Source organism: Scylla paramamosain, chromosome 33 (assembly GCF_035594125.1).
Source record: "Scylla paramamosain isolate STU-SP2022 chromosome 33, ASM3559412v1, whole genome shotgun sequence".
NCBI classification, from domain to species: Eukaryota; Metazoa; Arthropoda; class Malacostraca; order Decapoda; family Portunidae; genus Scylla; species Scylla paramamosain.
In genome coordinates this window covers 2,384,027-2,409,322 of record NC_087183.1, presented here as the reverse complement: position 1 = coordinate 2,409,322, position 25,296 = coordinate 2,384,027, and the positions used below count along the sequence as shown (strand labels likewise).

The 25,296-nt window shown below is 41.7% G+C and overlaps 1 protein-coding gene across 3 annotated transcripts in view; it reads right to left on the bottom strand.

Moving 5' to 3' along the window:
- Positions 1-25,296, bottom strand: part of LOC135089532 (uncharacterized) — an 81,747-nt gene that overhangs the window by 45,254 nt on the left and 11,197 nt on the right. For all 3 annotated transcript variants that reach the window (XM_063985181.1, XM_063985180.1, XM_063985182.1), the window contains exon 2: positions 6,175-8,831. In XM_063985181.1, the coding sequence (XP_063841251.1) occupies positions 6,175-8,796 (2,622 nt within the window). In that variant the 5' untranslated portion in view covers positions 8,797-8,831. The remainder of the gene's footprint in view (positions 1-6,174; positions 8,832-25,296) is intronic.

Below are 25,296 nucleotides of genomic sequence, written 5' to 3'. Positions count from 1 at the left end.
TCTGATGGAGTACCTTGTCAAACTCTTTACTAAAATCTAGATATTGGATATCATAACTATCACCATTCTCTGCCGCCTCGGAAACCTTACTGTATAAACTTAACAATTTCGTCAGGCAAGACTTCTCCTTCGTGAAGCCATGCTATGACTGATTTATGAAGTTATATTTGTCTAAATGTTCCCCAATATTCTTCGCTATTACTTACGCCATTATTTTATCTACAACAGAATTGACTGTCGAACGAACAGCTAACAGGTCTATAATTAGTCGTTAAAGTTTTGTCTCCCTTCTTAAAGGTGGGTATTATATTTGCCTGCCTCAACAATTACCGGTACATCACCTGACTCAAGTGGTTTCCTAAAGACAGAAACTAACGGTCCACCAATAACCTCTTTGCATTCCTCACGTACTCTGGGATATATTTCGTCTGGTCCTGGTGTCTTGAACTTTTTATCAGCCTATCTCCTGTTCCATTATTTCCTTAGTTATGGTAATTTCTGTCAGCTTCTCATTCTCTTCTGCTCTAAATATCTGCGCACTATTCGGCATTCCCTGTATTTTCTGGGTGAAGACAGTTAAAAAATACTCATTCAGAATTTTACTAACCTCCTCCTCAGAACTAACCAGCTGCTGCTAATCTGCTGCCTTTAATGGACCCATTCTTTCTCTACTCTTCGTTCTATATAACTGATGAAATCCTTTGGGGTTCGTCTTCGTCTGGCTGGGTACCTAGAATTCATAATTTTCAGCTTTCTTCATTAACTTCCCGACTATATATATATATATATATATATATATATATATATATATATATATATATATATATATATATATATATATATATATATATATATATATATATATATATATATATATATATATATATATATATATATATATATATATATATATATATATATATATATATATATATATATATATATATATATATATATATATATATATATATATATATATATATATATATATATATATATATATATACAAACAACTACAGCCTCTCTCACAGCTGCTACAGACTCGGGTCAACTTATCCCTAAGCTACTTCTTACGTAGCTTAATGCAGGGCACAAATACAAGAAATCCAGGCATCTACCAGTCACCAACAATTATCAAGACTCTCAGATCCCTACTTGGTTTAACTCAAAGACCGAGAAGGGTATAACAAATACCATCTTCATTCCCCAAACTGGAAAGAACTAATGAGCCACGTTGTAGGACACAGACCGTATAGACGACGCACCCTCAGGGCAAGGGTAATACTCACGCTGGACAATCCGCCCGCAGTAACGAAAACTGCCCAGCAGAAATATTACACTCTATGGCCAGAGAGGAGCTTGTCTACAATTTTCCAGAAGAAAGATCCCCATGTATAAAACTGGTGGAAAGCCGGGAAGAAAGTAGACAGCTGTAACCTACGTAATCCTTCGGACAATTACAGCTACGATCCTGAACACTAGTAGCATTTGACAAGCACACGACACAAAAAATGTACTGCACGTAGGCAGAAGAGTGTGGGAAAGGGGGTGGAGAATATTGTCTGCTCCCTTAAAATACTCTTTACAAAAAAACAATGGACATCAGGACAAAAAGAAAAACTACATTGCTGCTCCCTTAAAATACTCTTTACAAAGAAACAATGGACACGCGTAGGAGAAGCGGCATACGACTATTTGCGTACTTCAAACAATATCTGGATCAGCACAGATACTGGCATCACCTAGGGACTACATATTTCGCAATAATAATTATGAAACGTTATACTACGGCCTACAAGCAGCCTTTCATGTCAGCGGTTAAAGAATGTAAAGAAATTTGTTAATGCATGTTTTCGTTCCACCCAGGATGTCAGCTATGAGAATGGGATGGCGCAATATGATAAAAAGATAAATAAATAATGAATAAGTAAATAAAAAAATAAACAGAACAGGAAGCATGAAGCAATTTAAGATGATGACAGCCATGACTATAACGGTAGAAAATAACGAGACATGGCGCCACATTGCGGTGGAGTGTGCGAAATTAAAAACTGATATATAATAAGTGAGGCAGACAAACTGCGAAAACGAATTTATAGGTAAAAAAAAGTCGTCAAAAAAAGAAAGGGAAGAATTTCAAATGGATAACCAATTTAGGAATAGAGGTGTCTTGAAATTCCTATCTTAAAAAGAAAAGATCGGGTCGGTAAAGGGGAGAAATACAGATTAAGTCAGAAAGTTCCAGAGTTTATTAGTAGAGTGAAGTTAACTCTTGCAATAGGAAAGTTGACAGAACAGGAATGATAGTGAAAAGAAAATCTTGTACAGTGACATCACAGAAAAGGAAGTTAACATGCAGTTAGGAATAGCAAGTTCAGAAAAGCAGTTAGTAAAAAATAACGGTAGAATATAGCAAGAAATGCAACACTATGGCGTAGTAAGAAAGGATGAAGAGAGTCATTCAGAAGAGGAACGTCAATGAAGCGATAAGCTCTTGACCCTAATTTGTCAAGAAGAACTGTTAGGGAAGTACTCCATACAGGGATGAATAACGCTCCTGTATAAATTTAGTAAGCAATAGTGAAAAAAAAAAAGCAAATAAATAACTGGTCAAAACGACATAGGATACCAAACTTCAAAGCTGTTTTGGCAAGAGAAAAGATATGAAATTTCAGAGTTTTAGTGAAGGACAAACATAGAATGTTTAATTTAGAGTAGGAGAAAGGTGTGTATCATAGAAGAAGAGGGGTTACTTGTCTGGAAGATAATGTCAAATAGACAAGTGGAGGAGCTGAAGGACACAATGTTCGCCTCAAACTGAAATTAGAGAAAGATAAGTCAGGCGTTCTGCTGTGTCTCTTCGTGAATTTTCTAATTCTTGCACAGTTGGTAGTTTGGAAAATTACGTAGAAGTAAAGGATAGAGTCATCAGCATACGAGTGGATAATACAGTAAGATTATGAGAATCAAAGATCAGTACTAGAAAGGACAGAGCCCTCTGGAAAAACACTATTCCAAAGCCTTAGGAGAGGAACAGCGGCTGTCTACCATACCTGCAACAGAACGTCCAGACTTGAAATGGAAGAAGAGAGAGAGAGAACCGTAAAAGTAAGCTTAGAAATCAAAGCTCTGTGCCAGACTGTATCTTTGATATGTCTAAGGCAAAATGCAAATTTTTACCGAAACCTCCAAAAAGAGGATGACTAAGATTCAGCGAGAAAAAACACAAGATACCAGTAGATCTCTCATTACGGAAGCCGTATTGGCCAACACAAAGAAGGTTATGAATGTTTATTATTATTTTTTTCAAATCTTCTTATTAAGTAAAGTTATAAAGACTTTATATAGGTAGGTAAAGAAAGCAATAGGACGGTAATATGAAAGATTGGAGTGGTCACCCTTTTAAGGAACAGGCTGGGTTTGAGTAAATTTGCAGAATGCAGAGAAGGTAGATGTGGATTTGCAAAGACGTTTAAGTGTTTGACCAGGCAAGGCGTGAAAAAAAAAAAAAAAAAGTAAATACAGCTTTTATTAATGATAGGAGGCATTACGTCTGGCTCATGAACTTTCTCAGAGTTAATGCCAGAGAGAACACTATTAAAAAAAAAAAAAAGTCAGACTTGAAATAGAGGAGTGTAATAAATAATGAATAAGCACATAATTATGCAATCCTAGATTTCTAGTAAAGGTCTGAGAGATCATTTAAGTATAAACACATGAGGTGGCACTGGTGCAATCTAAGTGAAATAAACGGGGGTAGAGGAAGAACAGAAGCTGGTGTATTTTTTATTTATTTATTTATTTATTTATTTTATTTATTTTATTTTATTTTATTTTTTTTTTATTTATTTATTTTTTTTTTTTTTTCATCGCGAAGGTAGTTTGAGTTTGAGAGCTTTTGACACATCCTATTAATGAAGAAATTCTTAGTAAGTTGAAAAACAGCTTGGGCGTGATTCCGGCCAGAAATAAAGACCACGAATTTCGGAAAGAAGCCTCTCTATCAAGGATACTACAAAAGTAATGTTGCAGATTGATGTACAGAAGCCTAGAGTTAAATAACTTAAGAAGATAAGAAAATAAGGGAAGCTGCAAGAAGCCATCAGGCCTACACATGGCAGTCCCTGTATGAAACATATCTACCTAAATTCCACTTATCTCTATCCATAAATTTGTTTAATCTTCTTTTAAAGCTCCTTAATGACTCAGCAAACAACCTGTTTACTGAGTCCGTTCCATTTATCTATCAATCTATTTGAAAACCAATTTTTTCCTATATCTTTCCTGAACCTAATTTTTTTTCAGGCTTGAACTCATTATTTCTTGTTCTATCTATATTACTAATGCTGAGAATTTTGCTTACGTCACCCATATACCACTTAAAGACTTCTATCACATCCCCTTTTAACCTACGTCTCTCCAAGAAATGGAAATTTAATGGTTTCAGTCTCGTTTCGTAAGGTATATCCTTGTATCTTTTTAGTCATTCTCCTTTGTACTGATTCTAATAGACATATATCCTTCCTGTAATAGGGAGACCAGAATTGCACAGCATAGTTTAGACGAGGTCTGAATTAGGCTGAATACAATTTTAATATTACTTCGGAACTTATATTCTTAACACTCCTAAAAATAATTTCAATACCCGATTTACCCTATTTCAGACCTTTATGCATTGTTTTCTTAAACGGAGATCAGAGCTAACTATAAATTTTAAATCTTTTTCGTTCCCTGAATTTACCAGAACTTTGTTGTTTAAAGTGTACTTAGTGTGTGGGTTTCTTCAACCTGTGCTAAATACTTTACATTTGTTAATACTAAACTGAATCTGTCTGTCCATTTGTTCATGCTATTCAAGTCTGTCTGCAGGGCCATGGCATCTGAATCTGACTAATTAACCTATTTATCTTCGTGTCATCCGCAAATTTGCTAACATCACTACTAATCACATTCTCCAAGTCACTGATATATATTCAAAACAAAAATGGTCCTAAAACTGAACCCTGTATCACCCCACCAACTGTTTGATCCCACTCGGATTTAGAGCCGTTTATTACAACTCTGTCTCCTGTCCACGACTTTTCCAGCCTAACATCTTCCCATCTATCTCATGCGTCCTAACCTTTCTTAGGAGCCACTAATGGGGTACCTTGTCAAACGCTTTACTGATGTCAAAGTATGGGATGTCATAACTGTCTCCATTATCTGCCACCTCGTAAACTTTATTGTAAAAACTCAACAAGTTCGTAAGACAAGACTTCCTTTTCGTGAAGCCATGCTGCGACTGATTTATTAAGTTATTCTTATATAAATACTTTCTGATACTCCTCGCGATTACTGAGTTTACCTACAAATGAAGTTAACCAGACAGATCTATAATTAGACGTTAACGTTTCATCCCCTTTCTTAAAGAAGAATACTACATTAATCTCTCTCCTCATTACTGGTACCTTTCCTGAATCTACCGATTTCCTAAATCAAAGTGTCAAGGTATCAAGACACCTCAGATCCGAAACCGTGGAACAAACTGGCTACTAGAAGGAGATTTCGAGGCTTATTTCACATCAATATATCATTAGTAGTAAGAGCGTGTAAATGTTTGTAGTGTGTGTTTAGCGTAGTGTTTATGGCAAGAAAGTGCCATAATGATAGCAAAATTGTGAAGCCTTCCTTTTTACTTTATTTATTTGTCTGTATTTTTATTCATTTATTTATTTTTTGAATTATTATTATTTTTTTTAATCACTCTGCACCAAGAGAGGTTGTCTTTTAGAGTCTAGGCTGCAACTGCACTCTGTACTACTAAAATATGAACGGACAGAAGAGATACAGGCAAGGTCAGCAGCAAGTTTGTAGCATCCTTTACTTCCCGTGTATGTACCTCCTTGGGAGGTGATACATGGCGGCAGGTGTCTACCGCCTTCTCCACACCGCTCTATTAGGGTTTGTCAGTGGAGCCTTGTATTGTAATCAAAGTAAGGAGGAAAGTAAACTAAATTCCATAGCTGAAATTAGGTTGGCCGCAGTATTTTCTTCCTTGAAAAAAAAATAATAATAAAATAAATAAATAAATAAAAAATCATCTTGAGCAATTGACGAGAATCCTGCAGATATTTCAATAAGTTTTCAGAATACGTATGTTAATGCTTAAATGTGATGGCTACTGTATTTTACCTTTAAGTGTTGAGGACGAGACATCACATCTGGCTGGCTTAGGAGACCCGCCACGTGAAGGAGGAGGTTCCTGAAGTTCTTGAGTTGTGTCCGGGACGGGTTTTTAAGCAGCCATTGGATGTCTTTTGACGTGTATCCCTGAAGACAGCCCACAACGTGTTGGAACGTGTACTTGATGATTTTTACTTTTGAATCAGGGTGCTTACCAAGATGGTTCGTTATGTATTTTGCCCCAAAAAATTCTTGAAGACCTTTATGGGGTACCTGATACATTTGATTGACTGTTTTGTTAACTGATATAGTTTGTCTCAAGGAAAAGAAAGCTCCCATCACCTCCTCCCATGGCAGCTTTTCAACCTTACAACACTCCTTTAACTGCCTCAAGTCCTGATCGGAAAGAAACAGCCTATTTTCTAATACACCCAACAGAGCCACCTCATACATTACATCCAACACTTTTTTGATGCCCTCCTCGCGTGATAATCGACTAGTACTTCTAACATCTGGATATTGTGCAAGTCGGTAGTGCAGTTTTTCCACGCTCCAATTGTGCATGGTTACGTACAAACTGGTCTGAGTTATGTTCACCATGACACAATCTGAATTTTCATGAAACAGTGTAGCCAAAAACAGAAGGTTAAGAGGCAGTCTAAAGTGATCACGCCAACCTACGCTTCTCATAACCTGCCTAATCCTGTTACGATTCGGTGATCCATTACCACCGAGACAGTCATAGTATTTCAAAACAAATTCAGTTCTATCACTAAGAGAAATACCTTCCATCATCCCCTCTCCTTTTCTGTATTCTTGGGGAACTGAATGAAGAAAGTCTACAACTGCCTCTGGGCGAGAGGTGCAAACTATTGTGGACTCTGGTACCAGTTTACGCCGATACAGGATGTCTTTAACAAGCTGGTCTGACGAATTATTACGTTCATCAAGACCGTCTATTAGGAATAAAACCTTGCTCTTGCTAAAGAAAGTTTGCGTGTTTGGTCTGAACGCAACGACTTGTGGTAGAACCTGCTCGAGAAATTCCTCAAGTGAGGCACAGTTGCTCTCGCGGCACAGAATATGTAAGACAAAATCATATTCATGTAGGTATTTGATACGGCGGGCACATTCATCTTTGAGCCATTCAGAAAGGATGAAAGTGAGCAGGGTTGTCTTGCCACTGCCTGCCACACCCTTAATCATTAGGAATTGTGGATCAACTGAGTGTGAGAGTTGTAGTGACTGTGTTGTGTGGGAAGGTGGTGATTGTGTAAACTGGAATGGTTGTGGCGGCTCCGTGGTCTGGGAAGGTAGTGGTGACTGTGTGGTCTGGAATGGTTGTGGTGGCTGTGTGGTCTGGAATGGTTGTGGTGGCTGTGTGGTCTGGAATGGCTGTGGTGGCTGTGTGGTCTGGAATGGCTGTGGTGGCTGTGCGGTCTGGAATGGTTGTGTTGGCTGTGTGGTCTGGAATGGTTGTGGTGGCTGTGTGGTCTGGAATGGTTGTGGTGGCTGTGTGGTCTGGAATGGTTGTGGTGGCTGCGTGGTCTGGGAAGGTAGTGGTGACTGTGTGGTCTGGAATGGTTGTGGCGGCTGTGGGGTCTGGAATGGTTGTGGCGGCTGCGTGGTTTGGAATGGTTGTGGCAGTTGTGTGGTCGGGAACGGTTGTGGCGGCTGTGTGGTCTGGGAAAGCAGTGGTGATTGTGTGGTCTGGATTGGTTGTGGCGGCTGTGTGGTTTGAAATGGTTGTTGTAGCTGTGTGTTGCGGGGATGCTGTAGTGGTTGCGTATTCTGGAAAGTTAATGAAACTTGTTGTCCCAATGATTGCGTGAATTTTATAATGTCTAAGTAATTAAGTTCAAGATCCTCAGGGTATTTTTTAATCAAGATATTGGTAAATATATCCTGAACTTTTAAATGCGTATCAGGGAAGCCACTGAGAAAACAGAGCGGGTCAAAGATTTGCGTTCTCTCATAGATCTCACGCAGACGAGTCACAAACATCTTTTTGAAAACCGGTAACTGCCTAATGGTGTCTAGGCGTAAAACATCTTCTATTGTCAAGCATTTCAAGATATCCTGGATCATTTTATATAAGGTGTCTTTTTCTTGTGTAATCTTATGATCAGGAACATTGTACCGCGTCTGTGCAGCCTCCAATGCCTTCACGAAGAGGTCCTTCAGTTCGCTGACTTTTTTCTTGAACTCATTCTTCGTCAGCTGTCTCCTCTCATGCACAACAATATTTCTCTTATATTTTATCTCTGTTATCATGCCTTCTAACCTACAAGGATCCTTCCAAGCTATACTATCATTAAGCTCTGCAACGTTTTCGCAAGCATGTTGAATAGCTTTGTATAACAAAGTGATATCGAACGTGTCCCACGAAGGGTCGTCCCTGATCTTGTCTATTTCATCCTTATTAAAGGCTTTCTTTTTCTGCTGATTATTTAGTTTACAGAAATTTGCCGTGGATGTTTGAGGGAGGTTGTTAAGGTAGTCATGAAAAGGGAGGGGAGAAGTGGAGTTAGTGCCACATTTTAATATGAATTTGAGTACGGTTTCTCCTGGACCTTCAAGGATACACATCACTTTGAAACGCAAATAGTCAACCGGTGGGACGGAGGCCATGGCGGTGCTTGGAGGGAGTTCTTCACTCGGCCGATCTGAAACAATTATTCAAATAGATGAATATATACAATAACATAAATAATCATCTAAACTGACGAAAAAAGTGTCATCTGAGATCAATCAAGACATCATTCCTTGTTCATCAAGCAGAGTCAAGCATGTGAACCGATTTACTCTATTATTTATGCAACAAATAATATATGCACTTATTCTTATTCATTTACTTATAATAATAGAGATAAAGAGAGATAATAATAATAATAACAGAGAAAGAGAGATTATTATTATTATTATTATTACTATTATTATTATTATTATTATTACTATTATTTTTATTATTATTATTATCATTGTCGTTGTTGTTATTGTTGTTGTTGCTGATATTGCTGTTATTGTTGTTGGTGGTGGTGTTAATAATATTAATATCATCATCATCATCATCATTATTATTATTATTATTAGTAGTAGTAGTAGTAGTAGTAGTAGTAGTAGTAGTAGTTAACCTTTTAATCCATTTTTTTTTTTGTGTGTGTGTGTGTGTGTACTATTCATTGTGATGTTATCATATATATTTGCAAATATAAACATGTTAAGGTAAAGAATAACAAATTTTATAGCAAGTATTTGTAAACAATCACTATCAAAACAAATTGTCCTTTGGGAGAAAGCAACAGGAATGAGCATCATTTTTCGTGGTATATGATGCTATCGTTGACTTGCATGTGAATAATATTTCAAGTGTCTCGAAATATAGGAAAAGTATACGGTAATTCTAAGAAACTTAAAATTTTTGAGAAATTATGTCTTTAACAGAGTTATAGTGTACACTGGAAGTAGTATCGTTTTTTTTTTTTTTTTTTTTACACTCCTCACATTCCAATAACTTACAATATTTTATTCATAATTTACGTTTTTTTTTTCACAATGTAGCGATTGAGGTACACCAGTAGATTGTATTAAGACATTATTATGTATGCTAAATGTATTTTACGGGATGGGCTGCTTTACTTACTTTTTATTTATTTATTTATTTATTTTTGAGAGGAGCACAGGCCTACGGACAAAAAAAAAAAAAAAGGTGCCAGTCCTAAGTTCCAGAGTTTATAAGAAAAAGGGATCCATTATTATCGTATGAATACTGGCTAAAGTGCAAAAACTAGAGGTGAGAGAAAGTAGAAAGTCTTGTGCAGCGAGGCCGCGAGAGGAGGGGAGGTATGTACTTACTAAGATCAGAAGAGCATTTAGCGTGAAAATATCTGTGAAAGACAGCAACATTGCAACGATGAGAGAGAGGCTGAAGCCAGTTACTTATAGAAGAAAAATTGATAAGACAAAATGCATTTCATTCCACCCTCTTCAGAAGAGTAGTGTGATTGGAAATCCCCCATACATGTGAAGCATAGTCCATACATGAACAGCTACGGCCCCTGCGCAGGAATAGTACTAAGGGCGGTGATAAAAACTACCGGAGTCAACTCAGACCGCCTAACTTCATAGAAGGTGTTTTAGCTAAAGATGAGAGATGAAGTTTCCAGTTTAGATTTTAAATAGATCTAGTAAATGACAGACCGAGGTTGTTCAATGCAGAAGAGGGACAGTTGTCGAAGAAGAGGGGACAGTTATCTAGAAGGTTGTGTCGAGTTGATAAATGGAAAAATTAAGTTTTTGAGACACTGAATAACACCAAATTTTCTGTCCCAGTAAAAAATCTTAGAAAGATTAGAAGTCCGGTGTTCTGTGGCTTTCTTGCGTGACTTGCTTAAATTCCTGAAGCGTTGCACATCTAAGAAAAGATGTGGAAAAGTGAAGAGTGGTATCATCATCGAATTAATGAATAAGAGAAGAAGTTTTAGATAGACTTAGTAAATGACAGACCGAGGATATTCAATGCAGAAGGGAGACAATTGAATGTCGAAGAAGAGGGGGAGAGTTATCTAGAAGGTTGTGTCAAGTTGATAAATGGAAAAATTGAGTTTTTGAGACACTGAATAACACCAAATTTGCTGTGTCCCAGTCAAATATCTTAGAAAGATCAGAAGTCCCGTGTTCTGTGGCTTTCCTGCGTGATTTGCTTAAATTTCTGAAGCATTGCACATCTAAGAAAAGACGTGGAAAAGTTAAGAGTGGTATCACCAGCGAATTAATGAATAAGACAAGAAGTTTGGCCTAGAAGATCATCGATGAATAACAGGAGGAGAGTGGAAAACCACTGTTAATAGACTTAGAAGAACAGTTACCATCTACTACAACAGTAAAAGAACGGTCAGAAACGAACTTTGATGTGAAGTTACAGAAAGAAGAGAAGCTGTGGGAGGGTGCTTTGGAAATTAATGCTTTGCACCAGATTTTACTAAATGTTTTTAATATGTCTGAGACAACAACGAACTTTCGCTGAACTGCACGGTGGCACAGTTTCGGGGAAAAAATAGGAGGGACACCATTAGGTGGATGAGTCTTCCAAGGGCTAAGACCATCAAGGGCATGGAAAACATCATTATGAAGGACATTAATACTTAATATTCTCCATGTAAATTTCCTTACTTCCCTTTGTTCATTCAATCTAAGTCTCTTCTAGTGTTTAGTAGAAGAGTTGCTCTTGACAGTAAGGTTGCCAGTATTCATATAGCCCCCACTAGTTTGATAATTTTTCAGAAGTAAATTGTTTTATTCGTGTAAGCCAGCGCGGAGAGCAGAGAGTGCAGTGTGCAAGCATGTGAGTGTACGTGTGTATGTATGTCACCATCCCGTTCCTCCTCTCTTGTATCCACCCCCCTTACCCATAGATGCATAGGGAGAGTGGCACGCTTTCCCACGCTCAGTCAATACCCAGCTCTTAAGGGCCCTTTACACAGTCAAACGGTTTCTCAAACCCGGTTGTCCAACCTGCTTGTCGAGCGGTTTGAAGAGATATCAAACAGTCAAACCAAACGTACATCAAACCTCACTCCTCAACTCAGTGTGACTCGCCCTTTTGTAAAGAAAATATATGCCACTTGACCAGGACGATTTTATTTCACTTTCTGTAGGGTGTACGATATGTTGAGAGATGCCCGCGGCAGCACCAGCCCGCGCCACTTATAACAAAGGCAGTCAGCACTCAGTAAAGGTCAGAGCAGGACGCAGTCTTTCATTCCTCTTGGACCTCAGACATGGCGCAGTGAGCTGACTCCGGACCTTCACCATGGCCACACCCAACAGACCCGTCGTTAGGACCTGCAGGTCCCCTGCTATAGCGTCCAGGGGCCTCACAAGCGCCCTGGCACAAGCAAGAGCCGTGATCCAGGTCCAGCAACAGGCCCTGTCTTCTCTACAAGCCGGCCTCACCGCAGCGGACAGCAGCGGCCATGGCGGCCACCCAGCACGTCAACCCCTGACCTCTGCCCCGGAGAAGTGCGAGATCGAAATGACGTCCGCCACCTTCAGAACCTGGCGCCGCTCTATGACCGCATGGATGCAACTCTGCAAGTTCCCACCACGAGAAGCGGTACAACACATACGACTCACTTGTGTTCCCGCCTTGCAGCGTGCAGTGGACACCCGATACACCGACGCCCAGTGGAGCGCTCTCACGCCGGAGGAGGCCCTGGACGCGCTTGGCAAGTTAGTGCTCCGCTCCTCCAACCAAGCGGCCCTGTGGGCGGACTTCTTCGGTGCGTCGCAGGGGCAAGACGAGCCCATCGGTGAGTTCTTCCGACGCTGTGCGCAGAAGGCCGCGGATTGTGCGTTTCAGTGCCCAGAGTGTCAGTGTGATTTAGCGGAGTACGTTCTGCTTCGGAAGCTTGTGGTAGGCCTAAGTGACGAAGAGTTAAAACGTCACGTGTTCCAGACGTGCGAGTCATACACGAGTGTCGATGCCTTGAGGGCCGTGTGCAGTGCTTTCGAGGCGGCCCGCCGCGATGCGGGTGGTAGCCGCTTTCATGCCGCCTGTGCGGCTGGCACCGCAGCCTAGAGCGGAGAGCCTGCCTCGGCAGACGTGGCAGCGGCGCGCACACCTGCAGCCCCGTCAAGGAAGAACCTGCCACCATGTGGATATTGTGGGGACAGCCATGCCCCTGGTCGTTCAAATTGCCCCGCCAGGACAGTCACATGCTCTTACTGCAACAAAGTGGGGCACATGAAGAAATGTTGCAGAAGCAGGAGAGGACACCCCGCCTCCGCCAGTAAGCAGGCAGCTCCAGCCTCACCTTTATCGGAGGTGTCCAGTGCAGTGACTGTAGCCGACGCCCACAGTACACCCCAGCCTACGATAGACGTCATTGTATCACGGGAGGACGGCAAGGAGGAACGCAAGGCTTCCGCCGTGGCAGACACGGGGGCTCAGGTGTGCGTAGCTGGCCCGTCACTACTCCACACCCTTGGTATCGAACCTTCCCAGCTTCAAAGCCGGGCCGGCCTCCGCGATGTGGCTAACCTACGTCTACGGTGCATGGGATCAACAATATGTCAAGTCACCCTGGGGAAACGTTCGACTATCCAAGACGTGTACATCATCCAGTCGGCGAGGCAGTTCTACCTCTCCCTGGCGGCGTGCAAGGCTTTGGGTCTCGTGCCGAACACCTTCCCACACTGCACACTGCCAAGCGTTGGTGCGGCGGCGATCTCCCAACCACTCGCCACCACCGGCCCCACGCGGCCCCCTGCCATACCATTCGCCCCCCTGGAGGAGAATGTAAACTCGCTTGAGAACTGGCTTCGACAACACTTCTCTGCAACGGCATTCAACACCAGCAGAACACCCCTCCCTGTGCTGTCTGGCAAGCCTCACCACATCCATCTCCTGCCCGGCGCTACACCCTATGCCTGCCACACTCCAGCGTCCGTCCCTCGACACTGGGAAGAGGAAGTAAAAGCACAGCTCGACGAGGACGTGCGGAGGGGCGTGATACAGCCTGTCCCAGCTGGCGAAGCCACAGAATGGTGTACGAGAATGGTTGTGGTAGCTAAAAAGTCCGGCCAACCGAGACGCACTGTGGATTACCAGCGTCTAAACGCCCAGTGTCTGCGGGAGACTCACCACACTCCCGCCCCATTCGACATGGTTTCAGGCGTGCCTCTCCACTCTTACAAGACCGTGGCTGATGCATACTGGGGATTCCACCAGGTGGAGCTTGATAAGGAGAGTCGCCGCCTCACTACTTTCATCACTCCCTGGGGAAGATACCAGTACTGTAGGACACCAATGGGTCACTGCTCTGCCTCTGACGCCTATACAAGACGCTTCGACGACGCAATCCAAGACATCCCCAGAAAATACAAATGCGTGGACGACACCCTACTGTATGACATGGGCATTGTAGAGGCGTTCTGGCACGCCTATGACTTCTTGAGGACGTGCGCTGAGGCAGGAATCACACTGAAGCCAGAGAAGTTCCAGTTTTGCAGGCGGGAGGTGGAGTTCTTGGGGTTCCACCTGGGCTGGGATGCGTACAAGCCCACGTCTGATCGACTAGCCGCGATCGACAGCTTCCACATGCCAGTCAAGCCCACCATATCGGATATCCGATCATGGTACGGCTTTGTCAACCAGGTTGGCCCCGTTCCTTGCCACCGCACCAGTAATGAGCCCCTTCAGAGAGCTTCTGAAGAAACCCTCCGGAAAGCACGTATACTGGGATGAACAACTGCAGGCCAAGTTCCGACAGGCCCAGAACACGATCTGCCAGCTAGCGAAGGATGGTCTCGTCTACTATGACAGATCCCGACCCACAACAGCCATCACTGACTGGAGCAAAGAAGGAGTGGGATTTGTCCTTCAACAGTACTGCAACTGCTCAACGGTCGACACACCCTTTTGCTGTAAGGGAGGCTGGCGTCTGGCGCTCTGCGGAAGCCGCCACCTCACCCCGGCTGAGTCTGGGTACTCCGCGGTGGAAGGTGAGGCCCTAGCAGTTGTATGGTGTCTTCAGAAGGCCAGGCTGTTTCTGCTGGGCTGCCCTAACCTCTGCCTAGTTACTGACCACCGCCCGCTCGTCAAGCTACTGGGGAACAGGGCACTAACAGACGTGACCAACCCCCGGCTATTTAGACTGAAGGAAAAAACCCTACAGTTCAGGTTCACAATAAAGTATCTGCCGGGGAAGAAAAACTCTGCAGCGGATTTCTTGTCGCGCTACCCGGCCCTGAGAGCAGCTCCTGATTCCCTGGACATCGAACTCGACGAAGACCTGACGGCTTCCGTCGCTACAGTAACCATGGCTACCATACAAGATGGGTGCACAATGGATGAAGAAACAGTGAGAAGAGCAGCTGCTGACGACCCCGTGTATCAGATGTTGGTCTCCAAAGTGACGAGCGGAGACTGGCGAGAAAGCAGGTCACTTGAAGTCCCCTGCCTCCGTCCGTTCTACGGCATAAGGGAACGACTGGCCATGAACGAAGGGCTCCTCACGTACACGTACGGTCAAGGAAACGTCCGCCTTGTCGTCCCTGAGAGTCTCCGTAACCAAGTCGCTTCCAACCTCCACGCTAGTCACCAGGGATTAGACTCTATGATGCGAAGAGCCAGACCGTCTGTGTATTGGCCCGGCATGGAGGGAGACTTGCAGCATCACAGAGCTTCGTGCGAGTCCTGCGATATCCACAGTCCATCACTGCCACGGGAGACCATGGAGCTCACCCCACCTCCCGACTACCCGTTCCAGCACACTGTCGTTGACATGTTCCAGTGGGAGGGCCACACCTACATGGCCTATGCTGACCGGCTGACAGGTTGGCTCGAGGTGGCCCATTTCTCCAACGGTGCCAGCTCCTACAAGATCCAGACGCAGCTTAGGAAGTACTTTTCTCGCTACGGAGCCCCTGAACACATGTCTATGGATGGAGGAACCAACCTGACAAGCGCAGAGATGGACACCTTCTACAGGAACTGGGGGGTCTCGGTGCGCCTGTCGTCTGCCCAGTACCCTCAGTCTAATGGCAGGGCTGAGGTGGCAGTCAAGACAGCCAAGAGGATCATCAGGGACAACACTTCCCCAGGCGGCAGCCTTGACAATGACAAAGCAACTCTGGCCATCCTGCAATACCTGAACACTCCCCTGCGGTGTATCAACAAGTCACCAGCACAGCTGGCCACTGGCAGACAACTTCGCGACTGGGTACCCATGGCTGGACAACACCTGCGATTGGACCAATATTGGAGCCAAACGTTGCGAAAGAGAGAACGACTGATGGCGGAGGAGCAGGAAGCAGTGACAGCTTCGGACACTCCAAGGAGCCTCCAACCCCTCTCGACAGGTGCCAGGGTCCGCATCCAGAATCAGGCCTCTAACCGGTGGGACCGGACGGGGGTGATAACAGAGGTCTTGCCCTACCGCCAATACACCGTCAGGCTAGACGGTAGCGGCCGTCTGTCTCTGAGGAACCGGAGACACTTAAGGTGTGTGAAACCTGGAACAGGCAGTACCCCTGGTGCCCCACCCACCGCAAACCCCAGCAGCACACCCACCGGCACGACCTCGGCGCCCCAGGACAGACGCCCAAGCAGGAACAAGAAGCGTCCACTGTGGCTGAAAGATTATGAGGCGTAGGCTACTCGCCCTGTTTACCTTGCTCTATTGTAATTTATGTTTATTTGTTGCCAGTTCACCCTTTCTTTTCTATCAAATAAAAGAGTACTATTATTTTGGAGGGGGGATGTAGGGTGTACGATATGTTGAGAGATGCCCGCGGCAGCACCAGCCCGCGCCACTTGTAACAAAGGCAGTCAGCACTCAGTAAAGGTCAGAGCAGGACGCAGTCTTTCATTCCTCTTGGACCTCAGACACTTTCCATAAGGTTGGATGATCTCTGTAGGTATATATGAATTTCAGTAACACATTACTCTCGTGCCTCTTCCCATTTGTGTCCTCCATATTTCACCTGTAAGGTATGACCCATCCACAAGGAATGTCCTCAGCCATATGTGATATTGTATGTTAACAGTAGTTATCGATTCTTCCCCAGATTTAGGTGTTGAATGTTGTTTCAGTATTTCCTTTATGGGTAGGTAAAAGAGACTGGCGACCTCAAATTAGTGTGAACTACTGTTATGACTGTTGTGAAAATGGTGCAAGACTCACAAGAGACCCTGTACACCCATCTTTGAGCACTGCACTGAGTCCACGCAGGAGGTGACTCAGGGAAGTCCAGCTGCAGTAACTTTGAGAAAGGGCACGGATTTGTGGCTGTAACAATATATATATATATATATATATATATATATATATATATATATATATATATATATATATATATATATATATATATATATATATATATATATATGATTACACACACACCCATCTCTCAAAATTCAAAAACAACATTGTGATTGCTGCACCAGCCTTGGATTCCTAATCTAGGGAGGGGACCACAAATATTCCCAGGTGGTGCTGCTCTTCTGGTATCGATCCTAAATGTCTTCAACTTCAACCCTATATTTTCTTCAATAACTTCTGCAATATTCATGGTCTTAGATTTAATTTTCAATCTGTAGAACACCTCTCCCCTAATAAACGTCATCTTTTCCTCACTGAAACACAGGTGTCTGAGGTGTGTGTGTGTGTGTATATATACGAGTATATATATATATATATATATATATATATATATATATATATATATATATATATATATATATATATATATATATATATATATATATATATATATATATATATATATATATATATATATATATATATATATATATATATATATATATATATATATATATATATATATATATATATATATATATATATATATATATATATATATATATATATATATATATATATATATATATATATATATATATATATATATATATATATATATATATATATATATAATGCATATTCATATTCCTGACTGCAGATACGCCCAGCATTCTTGACCTTTTCCTAATCTCTAATCCTTCTGCTTACGTTGTTACCCTCTCTTCTCCGATGGACTTCTCTGATCACAATGTCATATCTGTATCTTGTCCTATTGTGCCAATCCCTCCTCACGATCCCCCTATGTTGAGGTGCCTCTGGCGTTTTGCCTCTGTTAGTTGGGGAGGACCTGAGGAGGTATTCTGCTGATTTTCCTTGGAATGACTATTGGTTTTGTGACAGAGACCCGTCTCTGTATGCCGAGTCCATAACAGATGTGATAATGTCTGGCATGTAGGCATACATCCCTTACTCTTTTTCTCGACCTAAACCTTCCAAACCATAGTTTAACACAGCCTGTTCTCATGCTATACATGATAAAGAGGTGGCGCACAAAAGATACTTAAGCCCTCCATCATTAGAATCTCATGCACTTTATATTTCTGCTAGGAAGTATAAAGTGCATGAGTAAATATAAAGAAAATATATTTCTGCTGTTCTCCAACAAGCCAAAAATTTCTTCATTTATAGTAAACATTTATAAGTAAACAGTTCACGCAGGGAAGTCACAGAACGCCTGACTTATGATCTCTCTAAAATTTCTGATTGGGGCAGAGCAAACCTAGTATTGTTCAACGCCTCAAAAAATCAATTCTTCCATATATCAACTCGACACAACCTTCCAGACAATTATCCCCTTTTCTTCATTGACACTCAGCAGGCCCCTTCTTCTACACTGAACACCCTCAGTCTGTCCTTTTCTTATAATCTAAACTGGAAATTTCATCTTATTTCTAGCTAAAACAACCTCTATGAAGTTAGGCGTACTAAGACGTCTCTGCCAGCTATTCTCACCCCCCCCCCCGCTAACACTTTACAAGGCCCTTATCCATCCATGTATGGAATGTGCTTCACTTGTCTGGGGGGATTCCACTCATACAGGTCTTTTAGACAGGGAGGAATCAAAAGCTTTTCCTCTCATCAACTCCTCTCCTCTAACTGACTGTCTTCAGCCTCCTTCTCATTGCCGGAATATCGCATCTCTTGCTATCTTCTACCGCTATTTTCATGCTGACTGCTCTTCTGATCTTGCTAACTGCATGCCCACCCTCCTCCCGCGGCCTTGCTGCACAAGACTTTCTCCTTTCTCTCACCCTTGTTCTGTTCTCCTCTCTAATGCAAGGTTTAACCAGCATTCTCAATCATTCACCCCCTTTCTCCGGTACTCCCTTCCTGCTTCTGTATTTCAACCTTCCTATGACTTGGACTCCTGCAAGCGGGAGGTTTCAAGACATTTATCCTTCAATTTTTGACACCACTTTGGATCGTGTTCGGGACCGGCATCTATGAACTTTTTTTTTTTTTTTTAGATTTTTGTTGCCCTTGGCTGGAGTCCTACCTTTCTATAATATATATATATATATATATATATATATATATATATATATATATATATATATATATATATATATATATATATATATATATATATATATATATATATATATATATATATATATATATATATATATATATATATATATATATATATATATATATATATATATATATATATATATATATATATATATATAACATTGGATTGAAAATGAACATAAAAGAAAAAGGAGGGAACAGAGAATATGTTACTGTTTGCTACCTCAGACACCTGTGTTTCAGTGAGGAAAATATGAGGCTTAGTAGGAGAGTAGTGTTCTACAGATTAAAAATTGAATCTAAGACCACGAATATTGCAGAAGCTATTTAAGAAAATATTGAGGTGAAGGTGAAGACATTTAGGATCGATACCAGAAGAGCAGCATTCCCAGATAAGGAGTTCGAGGCTGATGCAGGAATCGCCATAATGTTTTTGAATTTTGAGAGATGTGTGTGTGTGTGTGTGTGTGTGTGTGTGTGTGTGTGTGTGTGTGTGTGTGTAATCAGGTATATATATATATATATATATATATATATATATATATATATATATATATATATATATATATATATATATATATATATATATATATATATTTATGTAGGAAAGACACTGGCCAAGGGCAACAAAAATCCAATAAAAAAAAATGCCCACTGAAATGCCAGTCCCATAAAAGCGTCAAAGCAGTAGCCAAAAATTTATGAATAAGTGTCTTGAAACCTCCCTCTTGAAGGAATTCAAGTCATAGGAAGGTGGAAACACAGAAGCAGGCAGGAAATTCCAGAGTTTACCAGACAAAGGGATGAATGACTGAGAATACTGGTTAACTCTTGCGTTAGAGAGGTGGACAGAATAGGGGTGAGAGAAAGAAGAAAATCTTGTGCAGCGAGGCCGCGGAAGGAGGGGAGGCATGCAGTTAGCAAGATCAGAAGAGCAGTTAGCATGAAAACAGTGGTAGAAAACAGGTAGATATGCAACATTGCGGCGGTGAGAGAGAGGCTGAAGACAGTCAATTAGAGGAGAGGAGTTGATGAGACGAAAAGCTTTTGATTCCACCCTGTCTAGAAGAGTAGTACGAGTGGAACCCCCCCACACATGTGAAGCATAATCCATACATGGACGGATAAGGCCCTTGTACAGAGTTAGCAGCTGAGGGGGTGAGAAAAACTGGCGGAGACATCTCAGAACGCCTAACTTCCTAGAAGCTATTTTAGCAAGAGATGAGACGTGGTTTTCAGTTCAGATTATAAGTAAAGGACAGACCGAGGATGTTCAGTGTAGAAGAGGGGGACAGTTGAGTGTCATTAAAGAAGAGGGGATAGTTGTCTGGAAGGTTGTGCTCAGTTGATAGATGGAGGAATTGAGTTTTTGAGGCATTGAACAATACCAAGTTTGCTCAGCCCCAATCAGAAATTTATGGAAGATCAGAAGTCAAGCGTTCTATGACTTCCCTGCATGAAATGTTTACCTGCTGAAGGGTTGGACGTCTATGAAAAAGACGTGGAAAAGTGCAGGGTGTTATCATCAGCGTAGGAGTGGATAGGACAAGAAGTCTGGTTTAGATCATTAATGAATAATAAGAAGAGAGTGGGTGACAGGACAGAACCCTGAGGAACACCACTGTTAATAGATTTAGGAGAAAAACAGTGACCGTCTACCACAGCAGCAATAGAACGGTCAGAAAGGAAACTTGAGATGAAGTTACAAAGAGAAGGATAGAAGCCGTAGGAGGGTAGTTAGGAAATCAAAGCTTTGTGCCAGACTCTATCAAAAGCTTTTGATATGTCCAAGGCAACAGCAAAAGTTTCACCAAAATCTCTAAAAGAGGATGACCAAGACTCAGTAAGGAAAACCAGAAGATCACCAGTAGAGCGGCCTTGACGGAACCCATACTGGCGATAAGATAGAAGGTTGTGAAGTGATAGATGTTTAAGAATCTTCCTGTTGAGGATAGATTAAAAAACTTTAGATAAGCAGGAAATTAAAGCAATAGGATGGTAGTTTGAGAGATTAAGACGGTCACCCTTTTTAGGAACAGGTTGAATGTAGGCAAACTTCCAGCAAGAAGGAAAGGTAGATGTTGACAGACAGAGCTGAAAGAGTTTGACTAGGCAAGGTGCAAGCATGGAGGCATAGTTTCGGAGAACAATAGGAGGGACCCCATCAGGTCCATAAGCCTTCCGAGGGTTTAGACCAGCGAGGGCATGGAAAACATCATTGCGAAGAATTTTAATAGGTAGCATGAAGTAGTCAAAGGGTGGAGGAGAGGGAGGAACAAGCCCAGAGTCGTCCAAGGTATTATTTTTAGCCAAGGTTTGAGCGAAGAGTTCAGCTTTAGAAATAGATGTGATAACAGTGGTGCCATCTAGTTGAAAGGAAAGAAGAAGCCAAGTAATTGAAGATATTTTTCGCTTGATGCCAGAAGTCACGAGGGGAGTTAGATCTTGAAAGGTTTTGACACTTTCTGTTAATGAAGGAGTTTTTGGCTAGTTAGAGAACAGACTTGACATGGTTCCGGGCAGAAATATAAAGTGCATGATATTCTGGTGATGGAAGGCTTAAGTACCTTTTGTGGGCCACCTTTCTATCATGTACAGCATGAGAACAAGTTGTGTTAAACCAAGGTTTAGAAGGTTTAGGACGAGAAAAAGAGTGAGGAATGTACGCCTCCATGCCAGACACTATCACCTCTGATATGCGCTCAGCACACAAAGACGGGTCTCTGACGTGGAAGCAGTAGTCATTCCAAAGAAAATCAGCAAAATACCTCCTCAGGTCCCCCCAACTAGCAGAAGCAAATCGCCAGAGGCACCTTCGCTTAGGGGGATCCCGAGGAGGGATTGGAGTGATAGGACTAGATACAGATATGAGATCGTGATCGGAGGAGCCCAACAGAGAAAAAAGGGTGACAGCATAAGCAGAAGGATTAGAGGTTAGGAAAAGGTCAAGAATGTTAGGTGTATCTCCAAGACGGTCAGGATTATGAGTAGGGTGTTGCACCAATTGCTCTAGGTCGTGGAGGATACCAAAGTTGTAGGCTAGTTCACCAGGATGGTCAGTGAAGGGAGAAGAAAGCTAAAGCTGGTGGTGAACATTGAAGTCTCCAAGGATCTCTGCAAAAGGGAAGAAGGTCAGAGTGTGCTCCATTTTGGAAATTAAGTAGTGAAAGAATTTCTTATAGACAGAGTTGTTAGGTGAGAGGTATATATATATATATATATATATATATATATATATATATATATATATATATATATATATATATATATATATATATATATATATATATATATATATATATATATACTCGTATATATATAGTTATGACCACAAATCCCTACCCCTTCCCAAAGCTGCTACAGCTGGACTAGCTTCCCTGAGCCACCTACTGAGTGGACTCAGTGCAGTGCTCAAAGATGTACAGGGTCCCTTGTGACTCTTGCTACTTTTTTCTCAACAGTCATAACACCAGGTCACACTAATTTGAGGTCGCCAGTCTCTTTTACCTACCCATAAAGGAAATATTCAAACAACACCTAACACCTAAATCTGCTGAAGAATCGACATCGTCTAAAATAAACTGTTAACATACAATAACACACATATGGCTGAGGTATAATACCTTGTTGGACATTCCCTTTAGATGGGTCATACCTTACAGGTGAGATATGGAGGACAGAAATGGGAAGAGGCACGAGAAGGATGAGTTATTGAAATTCATACATTCATACAGAGATCATCCAGTCTTATGGAAAGTGAAATAAAATCGTCCTGGCCGAGTGGCATATCTTTTCTTTACGAAAGAGCGAGTCACACTGATTTGAGGAGTGAGGTTTGATATACGTTTGGTTTGACTGTTTGACATCTCTTCAAACCGCTTGACAAGCAGTTGGACAACCGGGTTTGACAAACCGTTTGACTGTGTAAAGTCCCCTAACCCCCCCGTGCTAAAACACGTGAGCCCATGAACTGTAAGACGAAGGCTGCAGAAGGACCTGGGTCTCCTTTCTTGCCATGCAGCAGTAAACCACTTCTGTCATCCACGATAGAAAAAAAAAAATCCTTTGCAAATAATTATGAACACAGGGAAGTAAGGGACTAGATGAAGGTGTTATTTAGTGATGACAGTACCTTTAATATTAATAGAGAAAGTGAAGGGTGCACGTGTCAGGAGGCCAGAGGGGTCCAACAGGTTTCTTTCACATAACACAGTGAAAAATGTGAAACACCCTGATTATGAAATGGCCTGAGGTATGTTCAGTGATGCAGAGGCGTTGTACATCTTGCGTAAAAGTGATAGCAAATTTTTTTTTTTTTTTTACTTTTGTTTACAGGTCTCATCTTCCATATATATATATATATATATATATATATATATATATATATATATATATATATATATATATATATATATATATATATATATATATATATATATATATATATATATATATATAATTTTTTTTTATGTAGGAAGGACACTGGCCAAGGGCAACAAAAATCCAATAAAAAAATATGCCCACTGAAATGCCAGTCCCATAAAAGGGTCAAGGCAGTGGTCAAAAACTGATGAATAATTGTCTTGAAACCTCCCTCTTGAAGGAATTCAAGTCATAGGAAATTGAAAATACAGAAGCAGGCAGGGAGTTCCAGAGTTTACCAGAGAAAGGGATGAATGATTGAGAATATTGGTTGACTCTTGCGTTAGAGATGTGGGCAGAATAGGGGTGAGAGAAAGAAGAAAGTCTTGTGCAGCGAGGCCGCGGAAGGAGGGGAGGCATGCAGTTAGCAAGATCAGAAGAGCAGTTAGCATGAAAACAGTGGTAGAAAACAGGTAGATATGCAACATTGCGGCGGTGAGAGAGAGGCTGAAGACAGTCAGTTAGAGGAGAGGAGTTGATGAGACGAAAAGCTTTTGATTCCACCCTGTCTAGAAGAGTAGTACGAGTGGAACCCCCCCACACATGTGAAGCATAATCCATACATGGACGGATAAGGCCCTTGTACAGAGTTAGCAGCTGAGGGGGTGAGAAAAACTGGCGGAGACATCTCAGAACGCCTAACTTCCTAGAAGCTATTTTAGCAAGAGATGAGACGTGGTTTTCAGTTCAGATTATAAGTAAAGGACAGACCGAGGATGTTCAGTGTAGAAGAGGGGGACAGTTGAGTGTCATTAAAGAAGAGGGGATAGTTGTCTGGAAGGTTGTGCTCAGTTGATAGATGGAGGAATTGAGTTTTTGAGGCATTGAACAATACCAAGTTTGCTCAGCCCCAATCAGAAATTTAAGGAAGATCAGAAGTCAAGCGTTCTATGACTTCCCTGCATGAAATGTTTACCTGCTGAAGGGTTGGACGTCTATGAAAAAGACGTGGAAAAGTGCAGGGTGTTATCATCAGCGTAGGAGTGGATAGGACAAGAAGTCTGGTTTAGATCATTAATGAATAATAAGAAGAGAGTGGGTGACAGGACAGAACCCTGAGGAACACCACTGTTAATAGATTTAGGAGAAAAACAGTGACCGTCTACCACAGCAGCAATAGAACGGTCAGAAAGGAAACTTGAGATGAAGTTACAAAGAGAAGGATAGAAGCCGTAGGAGGGTAGTTAGGAAATCAAAGCTTTGTGCCAGACTCTATCAAAAGCTTTTGATATGTCCAAGGCAACAGCAAAAGTTTCACCAAAATCTCTAAAAGAGGATGACCAAGACTCAGTAAGGAAAGCCAGAAGATCACCAGTAGAGCGGCCTTGACGGAACCCATACTGGCGATAAGATAGAAGGTTGTGAAGTGATAGATGTTTAAGAATCTTCCTGTTGAGGATAGATTAAAAAACTTTAGATAAGTAGGAAATTAAAGCAATAGGATGGTAGTTTGAGAGATTAAGACGGTCACCCTTTTTAGGAACAGGTTGAATGTAGGCAAACTTCCAGCAAGAAGGAAAGGTAGATGTTGACAGACAGAGCTGAAAGAGTTTGACTAGGCAAGGTGCAAGCATGGAGGCATAGTTTCGGAGAACAATAGGAGGGACCCCATCAGGTCCATAAGCCTTCCGAGGGTTTAGACCAGCGAGGGCATGGAAAACATCATTGCGAAGAATTTTAATAGGTAGCATGAAGTAGTCAAAGGGTGGAGGAGAGGGAGGAACAAGCCCAGAGTCGTCCAAGGTATTATTTTTAGCCAAGGTTTGAGCGAAGAGTTCAGCTTTAG